General features: G+C 45.3%; 1 protein-coding gene across 1 annotated transcript in view; it reads right to left on the bottom strand.

The window, feature by feature from the left end:
• Positions 1-22,932, bottom strand: part of LOC147664903 (clusterin-like) — a 239,867-nt gene that overhangs the window by 71,658 nt on the left and 145,277 nt on the right. The window contains exon 4 of the mRNA XM_086949904.1: positions 20,693-21,071. Coding sequence (XP_086806030.1) covers positions 20,693-21,071 — 379 coding nt within the window. The remainder of the gene's footprint in view (positions 1-20,692; positions 21,072-22,932) is intronic.

Here is a 22,932-nt window from a genome sequence, read left to right as displayed (position 1 = left end):
CCGTCTTTTTGTAGTGTACTTTACATGTTTTTCTGCTCTGGCAAAGTAGGCCCTGAATTTCTGCCATTGAGCCTCTTTTCTGGCTTTTGACTCTGACAGCCTCTGCCCAGGCTACCTCTGTACCCGTGAACTCTGACTTACTTCCAGCGCGGCCCCTCGCGCTCAGTTCAGCCTGCTTTCTACCAAGACTGACTATAACCTTCGAGTTATCTGTTCCGCTCCTCGAAAATGCATTCCTGCCTACTAGCTTCAGTAAACATCCTCCCCAGCTGCAGAGCCAAAGGGCCGACCCGTCCCAATGCAAGTAATTCATAGCCTCCGTTACCATGCTTCCATGGAAGGCCCCGTGCCCCCACGCTTCTCATGCAGACACTTAGGCGCTTATACACGCACCCACAGTTAGCATAGAATAGCTTCTGCCCTAGAGACCTTTCCGCCCAGATAATATGGTTCCTAAACATCAGATATCAGATATGATAGAAGTACAAGTTGATCTGACATGCCAGACTTCTGTCTCTTTCCGTCAGTGTAAATGTCAAGTCCCCTGCACCCCTCCAATCACACGTCATGCAGCTGCGCGCGCATCCAAGCTTCCGATTTCTGCTGACATTGCCACATTTCTGCTTAGTGCCACCCACCTGTGACACCTATCAGTGACGTTTCTAGCACACACCTCCAGTTCACGCCTCTTGATTACGTACTAGTACCACGTGTATACTGTTATCTTGTCTTCTCTCAGCTGTTACGCCTACTACATTGCTTCTTATGATGTGAATTAAGTATATAAGCTATGTATTGTCAATAAAATGTAGCGCTCTATCCCTTCTGACACCCCTGTGGTGGTCAGAATCCGATATCCTGGTCATGACCATTCCTTTATGAGGAATAAAACCCTTAGAAACTCTAACACCACGGACTCTGGTTTTTTCTTTCCGATCTGAGTTATTATTGATCAAGTACTTATCTGCATAGAAATTAAGAGAGTAAATTAATTATTTACGTCATTTTGGCGCCCGAATAGGGACCCCTCCCCCACCTCACGCGCCGGTTGGCGCATTGCAAGCTCTGTCCCCTGCCATCAGTTAGACGGAACCTACGCGTACCGGCAGGATTTCCTGCATCTCCCTCTGGCCCACGGAGGTGACGAAGACTGCGATCAGTGCCCAGACGAGGCGGTGAGGAGTGCGGAGGATCCCGACCAGAGCCTAGCCGAAAGAAGCAAGGTCCGAGGTGTCAAGAGGCCCACCAGTTTTCCGAAGTTTTCCGAAGTTTCCCGAAGTCGAGCCGAGTCGAGTCCAGTCCAGTCGAGTTTTCCGAGGCCTTCTGTTTCCGTGCTTCCCGGTGAGTACCATTGCTGGGACGTATCTAGACGGGTTTGGGTACACAAGTCCGGTCTGCACTGTTTTTAGGCAGTGTATCTGTACTGTTTTAGCAGTATATCTAGTATTCTGAATTTCTGCACTGTTACACCAGTGTATCTGTACTGTTGAGCAGTACATCCAGTATAGGGGGGTAGTCATCTATGTCTCAAATGTCTTCTTATGTGATTAATGTCGTGGTATGAATGTGACCGTTTAATGTGCATTATTGTGTTTCTCGTATAAACTAGCTGTAACCAGTATTCAGTAATAAGTAAACAAGATGCCGTTTTTCAACAAGTTAAAGCAGATAGGAACTAGGAAAGGGATACTGGAGGAAGAAATTCCTATTCCCCCTAGGGACACTCCAGGTAACTTTATGTATCATAAACATGGCATAGATGCCATATTGTATCTAGACTTATGGGCCGATTATACTAAACACCTAGACGAAAGACACAGATGGCCTGTTACCGGGACATGGGATGCCGAGTGCATCATGAAGGTAGAAGAAGTATTATGGAAAAAGAAAGCTAGACAATCACAGAAAGACGCCATAGAATTCTGGCGTAAGGAATCACATAAGCGTGCTGAGAAAGCACTCCGTAGAGAGGACAGACTTAAAGAATCAGAAAAGGCCCAAGAAAACGAGTTAGTTACTGAAGGGATCCGAGTAAAAACAGAACAAATAGACCGTGCCCGAAACAATCTCGTAAATGGTATGTATCTCGCGGCCGAGGGTACACCTGAGGCCCTATCAGAAATACCCAAAAACTTACCACCACCATTAGTTCCAACTAAAGTAATGCATAAGACTACTAAAGACATATTCCTAAATTCTTATCTAGAGGATGTAGCACCGGCTTACACCAATCTGCCTGTTCGTGCCTTGCCTAATGACAGGGACGGGGGTGGCACCCCGCCCCCGGATCATGTCCCGCCAGTACCGCGACAGACCTCCCCCGCTCCGCCCGCTCCGCCACTTCCCGTACCCAAAACTGACCTACCGAAACCACATCTACCTGATCCTACCAAACGACAAATTCAAGTTCAGATACAGACTCCACAGGGAGATAATGCCCAAGCGTCCGCCTCAGGAGGTGCGACCGCGGGTCTTCGGACCCCGCCATTAACACACAGATTCAATCTCAGGGATATGCAGAGTCCTCTCACGTTCAGGTCACCCCGCCTTGACGCACTAAAGGAAAACATTTCAGTTTGCAGATATGATCCAGTACCCGGAAAAAACGATCTAATGATATTGGCATCACTACGGTTAAGATCTGCTACTGATATCTTGCTATGCTATGTAGGGATGAAGGACCGTCTAGATAGAATATATGAGTTTGTTCAGACAGGGAAAGACCCTGACAGTATCAAGGATGCCATGGAGAAACAGAAAGTTGACATTCAAGCACAAATACTACGATTTTTCATAAATTGCCTAATAAGAGAACGAGACAGGCCTGGAACAGATCAAAGTGAATTAGATGCACTAAACAAGTGGGGTCAAAATATAGCCGAAGGAAAACATGACAGGGGGGCTTGCATAGCCAGTATGTACAAGAAAATTAGAAAAGCAGTGATAACGGTACACCAGAAAGGGAATGACAAAGCTTCCTCCGAGGAGGAAGAAGAACTTGAAGAACCAGAAAGGACTCTAGATACTATAGCGTATGTAGGTAAGGGAACTTACCTTAGGAAAGGCATCCGTCCAGAAAGCAAGAGAGTTTTTCTCTCTGCTTTAACAAACCCGAATTCTTCTGAACACCAGTTCCAGGAGACTGATAAAAGACTACGAGAAAGAATGGGGTACCATGTACTCAATTCAATGGATGAACAAGAACTAGCCCGGTCAGCCATCTTATGGGCCGAAAATCCGGACATATATAATGATGATACCTTAGCACAGACGTTTCTAAACCTTTCCCCAGACGAACAGAAATTAGCAGGTGTATACATGATTCAGCACCTACTTACGAAATACAGAAATAAACATTCCGATCCAGGTCCCTTACACGAAACATTAGAAGCACTACTCATGGATAGATGGAGAGGTTTCAGTACCAAGTTAATACAAATAATTCTAGAACAACGACAGAAATATAACACTTTCATAAGCTCTGAATATGTTCCGGCCCCGCCTCCAGAAAGGAAAATGTACCACATGCAATGCGGGAGTGGCATTGAAAGTCAGAACCCCTTACGAGAAGTACACCCAGTTATGGGTACGGATCACACCTTGAAACGTGTATATGTGCACACGCCACTGACTAAGTTAGAACTGTTAGAAATGAAGAAACTAGTTCCGTGTCATGATAAAGACCCTGCAGGTTTTCATAGAGAGCTTAAAGACATGTTGTTAATGGGGGATTACACGTATGATGATATTATGAAAATGTTGAAGGTGCTGTTGCCCACGGGCATTTACGAGAAATTAAAGGAAAAAGAATGGGAGGTGGGGGACACAAAGATTGCATGGGCAGAAATAGAAGACGAAGAAAGCAAACGGGTCCCAGGGGTAGGCCTTGGGGACAGGACTAAAGCATTACCCGGATTATTAGTACAGGTTCTGCCAAGATTATTGACAACTAGAAAGGAAGATTGGGACGCCATCTCGTCCTGTAAACAGAAACATGATGAAGATACTAGTGACTTCTATTCCAGATTTGAGAAATGTTTCATTATAAATAGTGGCCTACAACCAAGCAGCGAGTCATATCCACACCTTTTTGTATCAAAACTAGTCGAGAACTCCCTACCATTAGTTAAAAACAGAGTGTACAAAGTTGAAAGTACTTGGCAGGCAAATACGCCATCCCAGATGTTACAAATGTTACAATATCATCAGAACAGAATTAGAGAAGAACAAGATCAGGAACAGAAACGTATGAAAGACACGAAGATGAAAATGTTAGTAGCTCAGACGGTCCCAGCCGACGGCCAGAGAAAAGGTGGGACCCAGACAAGTCACACTACAGCTCCCGTTAAAGGGACATGTAATTATTGTAAACAGCCAGGTCATTACGTACATGAATGCCCAGTCCTGAAACATAACATTTCAACAGGTAAAACTAAAGAAAGACTGCATCCGCCTAGACAAGATCAGGTCCAGCAACAGACCTCACAAAATGTACAGCCAATACAGAATACACAGCCTATGCATGCTCCATCTCATACAGCACAGACAGTAGCAGGACCACAGCCCATTGCCGCGACTCAGCAAGTTTCGCAACAGATGTACCAGTATGCCCAATCTGCATATCCAGATTACCCCCGATATACATGAAACAGCCTAGAGAGGGAAGGTGGTTTGCCTCTTATTGAGATTCCTGTAGATCAAGAAGGTCCTTATGTACACAGTCACGTATTGGGAAAAGACAGAAAGTTTTTAATTGACACAGGGGCAAGTCGCACCACAATCAGTCATAATGAAGTTCCAGGGGCACCCCTCTCAGGCTCACAGAATGTTTCCCTTGGATTTTCAGGACAGCCTATTGTAAATGAAGTATCGGAACCAGTACCCTTGGCTGTGGGTCCATTATCACGAGTTACAGATTTGCTACTTACGAACTCATGCCCAGAAAATCTGTTAGGAATTAAAACTCTGAAGGCTCTAGGAGCTATAATATGCTGTTCCCCGGAGGGAGTCAGACTCTTCCTACGGGATTTCAAGGGTCATTATGTTTTACGAGAATTTGATGTCAGATTGAAAAATGTACCAGATCACCTATGGGCAAAAGGCCCAGCTGACGTAGGTTGTATGCATATCACTCCATACCGTGTTTCACTCAAGCCAGGAGTTGTTCTACCCAGAATCAGACAATACAAGTTACCACCCGATGCTGTAGTGGCTTTACTGAAAATCATTGAAGAGCTTATTGCCCAGGGAGTGGTCGTAGAGACCGACTCCAATATCTGTAATTCACCCACCATTCCAATTCTTAAACGTACTGACCCCAATGCACCGCCAGTATATCGGCTGGTGATTGATCTTCGAGAATTGAACAAATGCATTGTACCACAGTACCCTGTGGTCCCCGATATCTCTTCCCTATTGACTGCTATTGATTCAGAAGCAACGTTCTTTACTGTAATTGATCTCAAGAACGCTTTCTTCAGTGTACCTATTGATCCGGAGAGCCAATATCTCTTCGGATTCAGTTTAAATGGACGAAGTTTCAAATTTTCCCGCGCACCTCAAGGAGTCACAGAAAGCCCCAGCATCTATAGTCAAGCACTGAAGAGACAACTAGATTGTATTCAAATGCCAGTTAACACCGCTTTACTGCAATACGTCGATGATCTACTGATCACCGCACGAAGTGAGCCCGAATGTGAACAAGCATCATTGACAGTTTTACATTTTCTGGCAGACAAGGGACACAAGGTGTCTCCTTCGAAGCTACAATTCTGTGTTCAGCAAGTTGTATACTTGGGTCACTTGCTGTCCAAAGTGGGGAGACAGCTCACTCCCGATCGCATTCAGTTAATTGTAAACATGCCACGACCCCAGACACAGAAGGAAGTGCGGGCCTTCATAGGCCTCACCTCGTACTGCAGACAATGGATTCCTCAATATGCATTTCTAGCTAAACCACTCATCCAGTTAACGACGCAGGAGGCAGCAACTTCGACTGCCCTCCCTTGGACTCAGGAACATACACAAGCCTTTGAGGAATTAAAGAAAGCATTATGCCAAGCACCAGTTTTAGCGACACCATGTTACAGCAAACAGTTTACACTTTTTGTTACAGAACGTGATGGTACAGCATTGTCTGTCCTCACTCAAGATCAAGCAGGTTCACATAAGCCTTGCGCTTATTTTTCAAGTACATTGGATTCAGTAGCCCAGGCACTCCCTGCGTGCTTAAAGTCAGTAGCAGCAACAGCGTTAGCAATAAGACAGAGCGATTCAATTGTTTTAGGCCATCAGTTAACAGTACAAGTTCCACACTCTGTAGAGGTTCTTTTCAACAGAACTCAGACTCAACACTTGACTATAGCACGACTGACAGGTTACGAATTGACACTATTCCAGCCACACATAGAAATCAGACGCTGCAGTATCCTGAACCCAGCAACACTGTTACCTACCATTATGACAGATCCAGCCCCGCATGATTGCATAGAGATCATTAATGCAGTAACAAAGCCCCGACGAGACTTAACAGATGTTCCATTGACAAATCCTGACCTGACACTTTATGTGGATGGTTCATGTATGAGAACAAGTACAGGAGAGTTAGTGGCCGCATATGCCGTGACCACTGAAACTGAAGTTAAAGAAACACATCGTATTGATACACTGTCTGCTCAAGCGCAGAGCTCATCGCTCTGACCCGAGCCTGTATTCTAGCCAAGAACAGAAATGTCAACATATACACTGATTCCCGTTATGCGTTCGGAGTTGTACACGACTTCGGCATGTTATGGCAAGAACGAGGTTTCCTGACCTCTCATGGTGCCAAGATCCAACATGGCCCTCTCATTCAAGCACTGTTAGAAGCAATACATCTGCCTTCAGGCATATCCGTCATGAAGTGTAAAGCACATACTAAAGTCACAGATTCTGTTTCCCAGGGTAACGACCTGGCAGACCAGACAGCAAAACATACAGCACTGACTCACACTCAGACAACTGATATAACAAAGACAACAGGACCTACACACTGTATGACAGTCAGGGATCCCACACTAGATGTTATCGACATTCAGACACATGCTACTCCAGAAGAAATACAGAAATGGATTGAACAAGGAGGGATCCAAACAGATCAAGGTTGGGTGACGAAGGGAAAATCTACATGGTTTCTCCCTGACTCTATGGTTCAAGTCATGATAAATACAGCACATAGCCCAGCACACCTAGGAGAGAAAGCGATGTTAGACAGTTTACAAAATCTTTGGAACAATAAACACTTACGAGCAGCAGCGAAACAGAAAGTGCGTACTTGCATGATCTGTTGTCAGTTCAATCCAGGTAAAAGCGTCCCTGTAGAGCAAGGTGGATTTCATCCTCCCGATCACCCTTTTGAAGTCCTCCAGATGGATTATATCCAGATGGACCGTTGTTGAGGATTTAAATATGTCCTCGTAGCTGTTTGTGCTCTGTCCCGCTGGACCGAAGCATACCCAGTCCCAGATTACACTGCTCCGACCACTGCCAAACAGCTGGTTCGTGAATTCTTCTCACGATACGCTTGCCTCGTGTCGTGTACTCAGATAACGGTCAGCCATTCTCATCTGCATTAATGAAAGAAGTTTCTTTATTATTGGGATACCAGTGGAAATTCCATTGTGTCCGACATCCCGAAGCCGCAGGCCTTGTAGAAAGACATAACCAGACACTAAAGATCCGCCTTGCCAAAATATGTCAGGAGAAAGGGGTCGACTGGATAGTCGCCCTGCCAGTGGCACTATTCTACATGAGAATGGTTGCCCATTCGAGATCAGGGCTATCCCCGTACGAGGTGGTCTTTGGCAGACCACCGAATATGTGGGGGACGCCCATTCCGAAAAAGATTACTGATGTTGATTGTAACATGTTGACAGATTACCTTGCCTCCTTGATGTCTGCACTCCAATCATGTCGTTCACAGGTTGCCGCAGCCTTCCCTGACAACACTGATGTAAAGCCGCATGACGTCCGTCCTGGGGACCTCGTCCTAGTGCGCAATTTTGATAGAAAGAGTCCGTTGGAGCCCCGCTGGAAATCACCGAAGACCGTCCTTCTCACCACGAGGACCGCCGTGAAGATCGAAGGAAGAAAGGGGTGGGTTCACACGAGTCATGTGAAAAAATTCTTTGGACTGAAACCTGATCGAGACTCGTCCACCCCCACCAAAGACTGTGTTGAGCCAAAAGACTTTACAGAATCTGAACGAGAAAAAACTCCCCAAGAGGAGTATCGCATGAAACTCCGATCTAGCAAGTCAGACAGTTTAATTGTTTAAGTCCTCCCCTAGGTGAATCGGTTAAATAGTTTCTGACATGTATCCCCTAGATCGAGATAGAGAGAGAGAGAGGCGAATTAAGAAACATGTATACTGTAAATCACTCCGTAGTCACTGTATAGTGACACTATTAATCATGTTTATTCTGAGTATTTTAATTATTGTTGCTAGCATCCTTTTACCTATCTACTACCCTATTTTCAATGCGTGAACAATCTGTTTACAATATATCTGCTGAACACACTTTTAGTGAGTTACCTCCACACGAACTTTCCTACAGACTTGCGCTGCGCAACAACACTTTTATTAGTATGCTACACCATTCTCATCAAACTAACAATGCTACAGATTGCTGGATATGTGGCCGACTCCCTCCCTACCAGAATTACAAGGGAGCTCTGCCCCTCTTTCCGTACCCATTCACTCACAATGGCTCTTGCGGAGCATGGTTTAAAATAATAAATTCCTTAGATCCTGATATTGCTGTTTTCGATGGGGGCTGGGTTTGGGGAAACCTGAACTTGGTCCTGCTCGACGTCTGTTACCCTGATAAGGAGGGACTCCCCACTAGAATAGGAACTGATCTAGAAAATGAAGTGTATGGATTAGGTAATTATACAATTAGCCTCATGATTCTTACTGTTGAATCCGAAGACGCGCCTGTTCTACCCGTTATGTCAGTATTACCAGTCACTGGCGAATTATGTATCAGGAAGAAAGGTTCAGTACACTTAGGTCATAGTAAATGCACTACTGTGGTCGAATTCAGTGATCAAGGTAAATCGTCCTTTAAAGCTATTAGTCATTCTTACTTTGTTTGTGGTCATACCGCATACATACGTCTACCCCCAGATTGGGATGGTACCTGTTACATTGCATTCCTTCTGCCACCTGTTTTCCTAGCTCCCCCTGATTACCATAGAAATACCAATCTAGTAAAGAATAGATCCAGAAGAGATGTCCCACTTGTCGACTACACAGAAACGGCATGGGAACAGTACACCGATTTTAATAAAGGATTCTTTTTCTTTTTAGGACCTGTTCAGAATAGTAAATTAATACGTAGATTAACTAGAACGCTTGAAGCAGTAGTGAATGAAACTGCCTCCGCCTTAGGTAACTTAACAGAAGAACAGTCCGCCATGCGGGTTGTTGTCCTTCAGAACCGTCTTGTTATTGACGTCATCTTGGCAGATAGAGGCGGAGCTTGTAAGGTCATCGGGTCAAGTTGCTGTGTTTTCATACCACAAAACGCACCATCTGTATATCAAGCTATTACACGTCTCCATAAAATTGCGAATCAGATACATCAGAATCCAGGCACCTGGACTTGGTCCGGTTGGTTCTGGACAACGTTAACAGCTTGGGGATGGAAGATCCTATCCTTCCTAGGCATTGGCCTAGTCCTAGTATTCAGTTGCTGCCTGTGCCTGCAGTGTGGGCCAGCGATTTGTGGACTATGTGCCACCTCTTGTATTGAACATTCCAGTTTTCTCTCAAAACGTAAACAAAAGAAAGAAGAACAAATGATGTTACAAGAACAAACTGATCGATTCATGAGGATCGATATATCATGAAGGGTCCGTAGGGAACAAGGAGGGAATGAGGAAATATAAATTCTTGGTCATGTTATGTTCCCTAGCGCGTACCCCACCGACTCCATGTACCAGCTTAAAGTGCATGTAACTTCCCTCCTGTGTCAGCTATGAAGACGCAAATACATTTGCGTCCAACGTTAACTTGTCCTCTTTCAGATCCACCCTGAATGGATTATATAGTCCGTTCCTAAGTATGCTATGCCACCGTCTTTTTGTAGTGTACTTTACATGTTTTTCTGCTCTGGCAAAGTAGGCCCTGAATTTCTGCCATCGAGCCTCTTTTCTGGCTTTTGACTCTGACAGCCTCTGCCCAGGCTACCTCTGTACCCGTGAACTCTGACTTACTTCCAGCGCGGCCCCTCGCGCTCAGTTCAGCCTGCTTTCTGCCAAGACTGACTATAACCTTCGAGTTATCTGTTCCGCTCCTCGAAAATGCATTCCTGCCTACTAGCTTCAGTAAACATCCTCCCCAGCTGCAGAGCCAAAGGGCTGACCCGTCCCAATGCAAGTAATTCATAGCCTCCGTTACCATGCTTCCATGGAAGGCCCCGTGCCCCCACGCTTCTCATGCAGACACTTAGGCGCTTATACACGCACCCACAGTTAGCATAGAATAGCTTCTGCCCTAGAGACCTTTCCGCCCAGATAATATGGTTCCTAAACATCAGATATCAGATATGATAGAAGTACAAGTTGATCTGACATGCCAGACTTCTGTCTCTTTCCGTCAGTGTAAATGTCAAGTCCCCTGCACCCCTCCAATCACACGTCATGCAGCTGCGCGCGCATCCAAGCTTCCGATTTCTGCTGACATTGCCACATTTCTGCTTAGTGCCACCCACCTGTGACACCTATCAGTGACGTTTCTAGCACACACCTCCAGTTCACGCCTCTTGATTACGTACTAGTACCACGTGTATACTGTTATCTTGTCTTCTCTCAGCTGTTACGCCTACTACATTGCTTCTTATGATGTGAATTAAGTATATAAGCTATGTATTGCCAATAAAATGTAGCGCTCTATCCCTTCTGACACCCCTGTGGTGGTCAGAATCCGATATCCTGGTCATGACCATTCCTTTATGAGGAATAAAACCCTTAGAAACTCTAACACCACGGACTCTGGTTTTTTCTTTCCGATCTGAGTTATTATTGATCAAGTACTTATCTGCATAGAAATTAAGAGAGTAAATTAATTATTTACGTCAAGGTAGTAGTGGGAGCCGTGGCCGGCAAGTTAGATTGTGTGTCTCTGGAAGCATGTCATTTGGTTCTACTCAGTGTTCTGGTCCTTCTATGAGCCAAACATTGCAAATGTCCCCTCAGGCCACCCATTTTGCTGTGATCTTATGAAATGTACCCTCATTAAGCATGAGCTCAGATGAAGATCATGAGCAATTGGCCAAAAAGGTTGTCCATTGGATTAAACCTTTATTGGGAAGTTTCATGCCAGGTCACAAACAGATAAATCTTGTGAGTAGAGTTATTTGGGTGGGAAATGCTCCAAAACCTTATGGAAATGATTGTATTGTTTTCAATTTCTAAGATAGAAGAGCTGCAAATGACAACCTGACCAAGTTAAGCTTTATTTGCTTTGCGCCAACTGCTAGTAAGACCCTTCTGCTGGGCTATTCTATAAACAGCAGGGTGGTCTGACCAATCTTTTACTATCTGAGCAGATTTTTCCAACCTTCGATAGATTAATTGTCTTTGCAATTGGACCTACAGGACTGACTTCGTGATGCAGCCACTCCCTTGGGTTCAAGTGATCTACTAGCTGAGTCTGTGAATCCTGGGATTGATTTTGAATCTACGCCTTCTGTGTCTGTCAGGTGCAGCACTATTCCCACTAGGGTTACTGAAAGTCATACCATGCAACCACTATCTATAGCCTCTTAGAATATTGCTGGTTTAGCCAGCAAATGGGATAGGTATGATTGGCTTAAGTTCATTGAATGCCATGATATTATATGTTTACAAGATACGTGGCTTATTGATCCTAGTTATGTGAATGGGTATGCTAGCTACCACACGCCAGCAGTTGCTAATAACTTGGCAAGGTTGGTTTGACTACGTTTGTCTTTCTAATTTTCCCCCCGAACGTATTATGGTCAAATTGTGATTCAGTATATTACCAGATGATCTTCTTCAAGTGTTGTGCAAAAATATTGCTTCTGTTAAATCTATATAATAAGGTGTTTGAGCATTCCAAGGTTGATCTAGTGCGCTGTCTACTCAAGGACATTGAGAAATGCACCAGCAAGGTGGCTGTGCTCTGATATTGTTAGGGGATTTTAACTTAAATGTTTGTCAGTTCTCTCAGTAAAATATCAGTGGGCTCGTGGATCAGGCTGGGATTCCTTTTACCCATGCACACTGCCCTGTTAGTGATTAACTGGAAAAGAAACGCCCACCGTCCGGGAAAGAGCAAACTCAATAGGAACTCCAAGCGACGCAATGTCGCTTCATAATTTTTTCAAACAATTAAATGAGTATTCACTCAGGTTAGTTTCTTCATGAATATGTTATTGTTTCATCTGTTTCCTTCATGTGTATGATTCATATGATCCTTCTCATATGCATAACGATGTTATAAGGGTAATCACAATATATAGGTACCCCAATGCATATCGGGCATAGCCCTTCATCAGGGAGTAATTCCTTCAAAGAATGTAACATTTGCATTATAATTCAGAAATCCAAGAATTGATGAATTCAATACAACAGTATTTATAGTGCTGACTGAGTGAAAGTAAAATGAGTAGTGAAAAGCTATGTACCAAAATAAAATGGAGAGAAGTGCACCCAAACAAAAACAGTTCATGTAACATGCTTAAGAACCTTAAAGTCCGATCATGTTTGAATAATGACAGTGATAACTAGTGGAAACAAATTCTCAAATTAATCAAAACATTAACCGTGTGAACGTGAAACAGTGCTCATGCCCTTGCAAACTTGAAGCTAATCAGTAAATGCATACGTTTATACCAAAACGATAACCGTTCATGTAACTTGCTAAAAAACTTTAAGGTCCGATCAAGTTTGAATAATGGCAACAAATTCTTAAATAAACCAAAACTTAAACTGCGTGAATGTGAAATAGTGCTCATTCCCTTGCAAACGTGAATCTAATCGGTAAACGCATACATTCAGCGTGATAGACCGGGTAGAGGATCTTCAATGCACGCCGTTAAAGTGCTCGCAAGAATGTGGTGCGGACACTATTGAATCCCGAATGGGTGTGAATAAAACCATGCAAAGTGTTCAAAAGATTATAAAACACAAGCGTTTTCTAGCTGTCATACTGCCAAAAGGCTTTCCACTCAAGTACTCTTACAAGTTAGATGCGCAAAACACACCGTATTCTCAAATTCCAGTAGTGGGGGATAGAGTAATACCAAACAAAGATCGCAGACTAGGTTTAGTACTAACTGCACACGAGGGTCTGGGCTCAGCACAAGCAGGAGTCACTACAATAATTTCATTATTGAAGCAGCATTACTGGTGGTCAGGGTTCACAAAACAAATGAAGGACTTTGTCCTGAAGTGCGACATTTGCCAGCAGATGAAGGGTTCCACCATACAGAGGACATCACAAACACCACTACTGATTTCAGACAGACCACTTGCATGTGTCTATTTGGACCACTGTGGCCCCTTAAATTCAGACAGGGTTTCAAGTAAATCTTGGTGGCAGTGGATTCATGCTCTAGATTCCAATGGGTTTGGCCACAGCGCTTGGCTGATGCTCGGACTGTTATAAAGGATTTGCGAGTCTTCATCGGGACATCCGCAATTATCACACTACATTCCGACCGTGGCCCTGCGTTTAGCTCTCGTGCTTACAAGGAAGCCATGGAAAGTATGGGCGTTGCTTTGCGGTACCCCTCTCCCTACCATCCCGAGGGATATTCGGTGGTGGAGAGGAACAACCGGGACATAATGCAATCCTTAACAGCGAGGGTATTAGGTGCGGATTAGTTGGATCAATCACCTATACGGGGTCCAGAGGGCCCTCGATAATATGCCAAGAAAATCCTTGGGAGGCCAAACCCCTTATGAGATTCTGTTTGGGACAAGAATGTGGGTACCTGATCTCGAGCCAGCACATTGTCGGATGCAAAATCGTTTGAACTGAATGAGGTTTCGCTGCTTTACAGGAACTCAATGAGTGCAAGTCAAACGCACCGCCACTGAGGAAGTGAAACTAGTTCCGGCAAGACCTGCCTTGGTCCCACAGATTGGGGACATGGTCAGGGAAAGGATTGTGGACCGAAGAGAGTTTGGGGCATCTTACAGGGCACCTGTACCTGTCCCGGCGGTTGTGGGAACAAGAACAGTACTTCTTCTGCTTCTGGCCGGCAAAAAAGAGAAAAGATTTGTCTCCATTGATCTGATCAAACCGTATCATGTGGTCGATTCTCAACAGTAGGCCGCATGGGGTCCTGAGTAGCTGCAGATCTCCTCTTTCTACTATGCAGGAAGTTGAAATGGAAAAACTAATAACCTTTCAAGACTCCACTATACAAAGTGAAGGAGTACCAAATAATGGAACACCAATCATTCCAGTAGAAATTGAAATACATCAAGAAGAAACAACAATGCAAGTTGCAATTTAGCCCAACAATGATGTCTACATTAAATGTGCCTTCAAACCACACATCTGCCAGTTCCACAAAACCTGCAGAGCTACAAAAGATAGATAGAACTGCGTCTGGCTACTTCATCCACTTCAATGATTTCTCCTCAGATCCCAGTGAATCTGATCAAAAGCCACCCCTTCTAAAGAAAAAGACCTTCTACAATTCTATCTTTTGCTCAAAAGACTTACTTAGTGTCCCTGTGGTTGCATATTTGGTTTGCAGTAGGGGTGATATACCTGTTAATTAGGATTGGCACAGTGACTGTCTTTCTTCGGCTTTGGAACAAACATTGTTTCCCAGAACACTGTGCAGCACAATCTGTGAACTTGATCCTGAGACCACATACATCATCAATCAATCAATCAATTATAACACTTGTATAGCGCGCTACTCACCCGGCAGGGTCTCAAGGCGCTTGGGGGAAGGGGACTGCTATTGCTCAAACAGCCAGGTCTTGAGTTGTCTCCTGAAGGCGAGATGGTCCTGGGTCAGCCGAAGATGGATGGGGAGAGAGTTCCATGTCTTGGCCGCCAGGTAGGAGAAGGATCTGCCACCAGCGGTGGCTCTTTGGATGCGTGGTACGGCGGCAAGGGCGAGGCTTGTTGATCGTTGCTGGCGGGTTGGCGTGTAGAAGGTCAGGCGGTCGTTGAGGTACTTGGGGCCCAGGTCGTGGAGAGATTTGTGTGCGTGGGTGAGGAGCCTGAACATGATCCTCTTGCTGATGGGGAGCCAGTGCAGGTCCTTCAGGTGGCCGGAGATGTGGCTGCGTCGGGGGATGTTCAGGATGAGTCGGGCGGAGGCGTTCTGGATGCGTTGGAGTCTTTTCTGTAGCTTGGCAGTGGTTCCGGCGTAGAGGGCGTTTCCGTAATCCAGTCGGCTTGTGACGAGTGCTTGGGTGACCGCCTTCCTGGTTTCGGTCGGGATCCATCGGAAGATCTTGCGGAGCATGCGTAGGGTGTTGAAGCATGATGAGGAGACGGCGTTGACTTGTCTGGTCATCGAGAGGGAGGAGTCCAGGATGAAGCCCAGGTTGCGTGCGTGGTCTGTTGGCTTGGGGGTGGAGCCCAGGGCGGGGGGCCACCAGGAGTCGTCCCAGGCGGAGGGCGATGGTCCCAGGACGAGGACTTCCGTCTTGTCTCAGTTCAGTTTCAGGCGGCTGTTCTGCATCCATTTGGCGACGTCTTTCATCCCTTTGTGTAGGTTCGTTCTGGCGGTGGCGGGGTCTCTGGTGAGGGAGAGGATCAGTTGGGTGTCGTCGGCACAGGAGATGATGTTGAGGTTGTGCTGGCGTGCGATGGCTGCAAGAGGTCTCATGTAGATGTTGAAGAGGGTGGGGCTGAGTGATGATCCTTGCGGGACGCCGCAGATGACTTCGGTGGCCTCGGATCGAAACGGGGGAGGCTGACTCTCTGTGTTCTTCCGGTGAGGAATGAGATGATCCACTCCAGTGCCTTCTCTTGGATACCGATGTTGCTGAGGTGTTGAACTAGGGTGCGGTGGCAGACAGTGGGCAGACGGTGTTGAACACTGCAGAGAGGTCCAGGAGGATGTGGGCCGCTGTTTCCCCGTTGTCGAGCAGGGTTCTGATGTCGTCGGTGGCTGCGATGAGGGCGGTCTCAGTGCTGTGGTTGGCTCAAAAACCAGACTGCGAGGGGTCGAGGGATCCGTTCGTCTCGAGGAAGGCTGCAAGCTGTCTGTTGACGGTCTCCTCGATGACTTTGGCAGGGAAGGGGAGGAGCGAGATGGGGCGAAAGTTCTTGAGGTCGGTGGGGTCTGCTGTTGGTTTCTTCAGTAGGGCGCTGAGCTCGGCGTGCTTCCAGCTCTCCGGGAAGGTGGCGGTGTTGAAGGAGGCGTTGATGATGTCCTGTAGTTGGGGTGCGATGATGGAGTCGGCCTTGTTGAAGACGTGGTGGGGGCAGGGGTCGGTAGGAGATCCGGAGTGGATGGTGTTCATCGTGCGGGCTGTGTCTTCTGTGGTCACCGTGGTCCAAGAGCAGAGGGTGGTGGTGGAGGTCGTTGGTTCGGTGGTTGGGTGCGTCGATGGTGCGCCGAAGCTGTTGTGGATGTCGGCGATCTTGCGGTGGAAGAACGAGGCGAGAGAGTCGCAGAGGTCTTGTGAGGGAGTGATGTCGTTGTTGCCGGTGCTGGGGTTGGAGAACTCCTTGACGATGCTGAAGAGTTCCTTGCTGTCGTGGGCGTTGTTGTCCAGTCGTTCCTTCAGTGATTTCTTCTTGGTAGTGCGGATAAGCTGGTGGTGCTTGCGGGTGTCGTGTTTGGGGGCGGTCATGTTGTCTGTGGTCTGGTCGAGGAGCCAGGCTTTCTCGAGGGTGCAGCAGTTTTTCTTGGAGTCCTTGAGTTCGTCGGTGAACCAGGAGGCTTTCTTGCTTCTGGGTCTGCTGGTAGGGTTCTTTAATGGCGCGAGGTCGTCGGCGCAGTTGGTCAGCCACTTCGTGAGGTTGCGTGCTGCTTCGGTGGGGTCCGTTGTGCTTGCGGGTGGGTTCTGACTGAAGGAGGTGGTGAGCTGTTCGGCGGTGATCTTGCTCCAGCTTCTGTGGGGAACCTGTTGCGGGTGGTGGTGGGTCGTGGTTCTTTTGAAGCTGAAGTGTACGCAGCTGTGGTCGGTCCAGTGAAGTCCTGTGGAGTGGCTGATGGTGATGTGCTTGCTGGATGAGAAGACTGGATCAAGCGTGTGGCCGGCATAGTGGGTGGGGGTGTTGACCAGTTGCTTGAGTCCCAGGTTGGCGAGGTTGTCCAGCATGGTGGTGGTGTTGCGGTCGTTGTTGTTCTCCAGGTGGAAGTTGAGGTCCCCGAGGAGGATGTAGTCGGCGAAGGGGAGGGCATGCGGGCTGATGAAGTCGGCGATGTCTTCGCTGAATTGAGTGCGGGGTCCTGGAGGTCTGTAGATGAGGGTGCCTCTGAGGGTGGTCTTGGGGTCGGTGTGGATCTGGAAGTGAAGAGAGTGGCAGGTTCAGGGATCTGAAGATTTATTTAGAGCTTGCCTTATACCATTACAGATGATTTTCCTAATCACAACAGTGCAAGAGACTACTTGTTACGGGTTTGCTAAAATTAAAGACCTGAGAACCCCGAGCATCACCTCACCCATGCCTATTAAGGATATCTCAAATAACACACTTCCATTGGTTGCGCCGTCGGACATAGACATGCTCCTGGCAGCTTTGCGGGCCCATGTGCATAGTTGTCCGCAGCGCATTCCCATGTGAATGATGGTGTTCCTAAAGCCTCCACAGGACGCTTCTGCTCCTTTGGAATGGAGATCAGCTTTGCTACGGATGTACAGGCATCAGTCTCAGGCACACAGTCATCTAATTCTTCCCCGATTGCTGCCAGTGATGACCACCGCTGCTCACTTGATATCATACTGAAGGTACTGCCCCCTGTGGATGCCATGTTCAGTGATGTTGAGTCTTCAGTGCAGGGTTCTTAAATAATCTGGCCTCTCCTGTGCTGGGAACCCTTGGAATTTTTTTAAACATGAACCGAATTGAAGGTCGAACTATTTTTTCTTCTCTGCTCTATCTGAACATAGTGGCTTTCAAGGTGCTCAGAAAAAGAATGACAATATATTCAAACATATAGAGGACCTTTTATAAACGCCTTTTAGGGAAGAATGCTTTCGCTATAGACGCTGATTTTATGGACATTTATTAAGGCTTTTAAGTGCTTTTAGTGTGTTTTTATTAGAAATTATGCCCTTTTTTAGCATTAAATCGATCATTACCTAGCTGACCTTGTTGTTCTGTTGATGAGGAGTGGGTGTCATATCATTTAGGATAGTCCCATCATGTAGTCCCATCATGTACATACCGGTTAAATACATTTTGTCCCATTCACACGATATAACGGTCCTACACAGGTGACCTTTTACCTAGTAGCTTACTTCTGACTCTTCGACACCAGGCTCTCGGTACCCTATCTTAATCCCTGTACCTGACGTACATAAACATATCTCCAGGCACAGCAGATTTATTCTGTATAAGGGTCGCTACTTTTTTCATCCATGGCTAACAGCTAGCTGTGTATGATCATGTTTGTTTAGAAATAGGATTAGCAGAGTATTAGCAAATGTTTTCGAAACATATCGATTCTAGAAGAAACCCTGGAGTGACCACTTTAGTATGAAATACCCTCACTCCCCCTTACAAAACAGAGGATATTTCCTTCGAGGCTGGAATGAGACTCCGCAGGCTGATCCTTTGACAGGCAGAGACCTGACATCCCTTGCGGGGTGCCATCCTCGACGCAGAGACAGGATCCTTCCTCCTAAACCATCAGGTGAGGGGTTAGCAATTCACTGGAGATTCTTGGCTCCATTAGGATATATCCTAGCACTTAAATACACCTGCTTCACCTACTATGCTAGGTACAATTAGGGAGGCTACGCATTGTAGGAGTATGCCAATGCTATTGTTTTACATAATCTGCTTATATTTATCTTATTAGCACTATGACAGAAATGTTTCTACTATTTATGATATTGGCGCTAGCGATCACATTTGTCTGCTCCTGTCTTTACATTGTTGCAGCGAATATGTTTCATATTAGACTGACGCTTGACCAATAAATAATTATTAATACCGTTCCAATCATCATTCTATATGTATTCTGAGAAAAGTAAGCATGAGTGACTGAGCAAAAGATACCGTATTGTTTTCTACAATACCTGAGGAATCAGGGTTGTCATGTTCAGTGGTTGGCAGAAGCTACCTACACCACTGTAGAATACAGGGTGGTGTTGGCACTGTAGAGCTACGTTGTCTAATTGCTGACTCATCCTGTGGAGGTGTCCAGAGCCTGTCTGCACACCAAGCCCTCAGTTTAGGTAATCCAGAATGCAAAGGTCCTGGGGGGTCCTAGGAACTACATGACACAACAAAGGGAAACAGCAATTCTTTTAGCAGTTGGTAAGTAGACATGGGGGAATCGTTTCATGCTGGTACAGGGGTCGAGACGGGGGAGGAACCTGGGCATCAGGGATGGTTTGTGGCGGTTGTGGGGTGTTTCTTTCTCCCCTATACCACAGGATAGGATATGGTGGTACTTCTGCCCACCCCTTTGCCGGACCTGCACTCAATTTTATAGAGGGCTTTCCACCAGGAACAATTAGGCTCAGAACAATAAGACCTAGTGTTTCTCCTCCTAGTAATTCAGGGACTGGAAACTCTAGGCAACTCACGATCAGGGCTACGTCTTCACCTGACTTGCAACTGGTGCCGATTTGTAGTTACTAAAAATTACCATGAAAAGAACCAAAGAAAATATTATTTGAAATAATGGAGAATCATATGGATTTTCTGAAGCCTATTTAGATTCCCACAGTGAGTATTTATTCTTTCAAACATCTCTTAATTTTACCCCTAACATGCTGCGTGCATATGTTCTTACCTTATGGCAATCCACTCTTCAATGGTGTATCTGTAGTTTATAATCATACGGCTCTCCTCAGTCTGATGTTATAAACATAATTTATGACTGTGGCTATGTAGACTCTGTCATTTGGTTTTCCAGTATTATATACATATATTATTACATTACACGTATCTCCTCTCCAATATGGGTAGCGGATAATACCGTATGGTTGCACCCGCGTCATTATTAGACATGTAAGTCGTTATCAAATACCTTGTCTCTTACCAAAGAATCACTCATTTATAAGTACTATATGACTATTCATTGTCGGATTCAGAAACATAAACATGTTCTCCCAAAAGATGTCACTATTTGACTAATAAATGGCTACCATTACTGCAACGTAAACCATGCACATTTTTACATCATGGACATTATTGCCTAGTAAATACGCAGTTAGATAGCTACATCCGGTGAAATATTTACATACAAAGATACACTGTACTCTATTTTGGAGGCTTTTGTCAAATTAAAGGCATTGTACACAACCGTATTTTGTATAACCCCTTGTTTTCTTTCATTATGGTATTGCAAGCATAAATCTGCATCACAAGTCTACCTGCTATCCAATATTGTGTGTATAGATGCACGATTACCATACATCCATCAGCGATACAATGCTAGGTATAATGTTATTTAAAGGTACCCTCACTTTAATGTGGACAAACATTTTATTATTAAACGACTCATAGATACCCATGCTGTACCTGCAGAAGTGTTTTGGTTGTCATTCAATGTGTCCTGGTAAAGTCTCTTCGTCTTCTCATCAGCCCCATGGGGGATATTCTGCTCCACTTCACTTGATCTTTCTTTCAGGCCATCTTTTGAAGGTGGGTCGACAGCAGTTAACGAACGTGGTGCCCTATTGCCCCGCATTAAGTGGCCACCAAAAGGGAGCCTGAAAAGTGGACGCATCTTGGGAGGAGAGCCCATGTTATTGTCAACTTTCTCCTCCAGCTCCTGGAAGCTCTTCCTGAGCTCCAGAAGCTTCTTTTCAAGTTTCTCAAACTGTTCTTTTAGTTTGTCAATGTTATCCCCTTGTATCCAAAGTGCAAATGGAGATGCATTTTCCATGTACTCATCAATCTAAAAGACAAAAAAGAGCTCATTTCATCCTATTGGATCCTAAAGATTGTCATTTTAACCTACCTCATGCAGAAGGACTTGGACATATTGCATTTAACATCATTTATTGTCAGTTGACCTTTTGTGTTCCACCATCAGTTTGTTGGATATTATTTTACATCTATGGACATGCAATCCAACACTACCTGCAACTTTATATTCCTCCTTCAACTGGGCAAGAAGTGATGATAGTTATATTTGGAAGTTTGACTTTATGACGTTATTTATATTCACAATTTGGCTAATCACAAAAGCAATTGAAGGTAGGAGAACCACAGTGCTCTCGGATGGCTCAGACAAGGTAAAGATATTGATATGTGATAAATGTATTCTTGTAGACAGAAAATTATTCACAGATTATATAATTTACTGAGATGAGTTTTCCTCTCCGTTGATTGTTCTCCCAACTCCCAGTGCCCCAGGAGCTCTTATAATTGGGGTTTCCTGGGGGAAACCGGCTAATATCAAGACTTGTTGTGAAATAGGCATCTATATACTCCCCGTCATCTTACAGCTGAGGATCTATTAGAAAGGTTTCACAGTCCACTACTGTTTTCCTACTTCCCGTTACCTCTTCTGAGTGTCACCCTCACCCCGCACTCAGAAAGGTGTTCATAACTCGCCATTGTATTCTGCACTTCTGTTACCACCTCTTAGTGCTCCCACCTTTTTGCGTTGAATATACCTGTGTTATCAGGTGTTTACTAATTCTTCCAGTGATCGCGCTTGTGTCCCAATCCGGCAAATATTACTTGCCTGAGTCACCAATTCCTTGTGGAATTGTGGCCAAGGAGATTCAGAAGCCAGCTCCCTGTATTTGTTTGGTCTGGGGGCTTTGTGTTTGGAACATACAAACTTTCTTCATAACTGTATTGGCCTCTCGAAGGTTTCAACTATGTATAGTCACCTGCTTCTCCACGTCTCACTCCTCTGTTCTCTCTTCCATTCCCACTACTCACCGTCAGTCGTCCACTCACAGTCCCCTCCCCATTTTACCTATGCTCCTCTGCTCTTGCTCCTTTACTCTGCTCCTTGATTTGTGTCCTCTTTTCTTGGTTCTCCTCATCCCTCCTCTGATCCTGCTACTCTCCATCTCTCCTCCATTCCTGCTATTCACATCTGTACTCCTACCACTCCCTGTCTCTCCCCCATCTGCCATCTGGCCTCTCCATCTCCCCTCAAGTTATCATCCTTTCTATTCCCAATACTTCTGGGTTCATTTGAACTTCCATGACATCTCAACACCAGTCACTCCTGGTCCATATTAACTTCTTTAGCCCCTTATCACCAGTCACTTCTATTCCATAGGATTCTGAGTCTTTAGAGTTCAAACCTCCATTTTGTAACCACTGGGGGGTGTTGGGGATCAACTGGAATCCTTTTTGGTTCAATTCATAGATGCCCGGCTTCACACAGCATGTATGCAAATGATCCTGGACATTGTCATTGAATCACTTCATTTTAATCAACTTTTGTTGCTCTTTCTTAATTCATAAACACATAACAAAGTAAATTTAAAGATACAAGAAAACTGGAATCACTGAACACTAAACAGCAAACTTTAAAAAGCTCAAATCTATTAAAGAGCCTTATGTCCTTAACCAAGAGGGTGTTTCTGGTAATGCCTAACCCCTACTGACAACAAGAAACATTTGAAAGAAGCAAACAGGAGTCTGTAGATGTGCTGCAGGTGCAGGCAGGTGAGAAAATGGCATAGTAGGGATGAGGGCACAGATGGTGCCAGAAACTTAGTAGTGGTACCACCCATGTACACAATTTGACAAATGTCAGTCCTGTGCCAATGACAACATCTTACACCGAT

This window comes from Lissotriton vulgaris, unplaced genomic scaffold (genome assembly GCF_964263255.1).
Source record: "Lissotriton vulgaris unplaced genomic scaffold, aLisVul1.2 SCAFFOLD_608, whole genome shotgun sequence".
Lineage (NCBI taxonomy): Eukaryota > Metazoa > Chordata > Amphibia > Caudata > Salamandridae > Lissotriton > Lissotriton vulgaris.
Note: the sequence above shows the minus strand (reverse complement) of the source record. Positions and strands in the feature narration are given on the sequence as shown.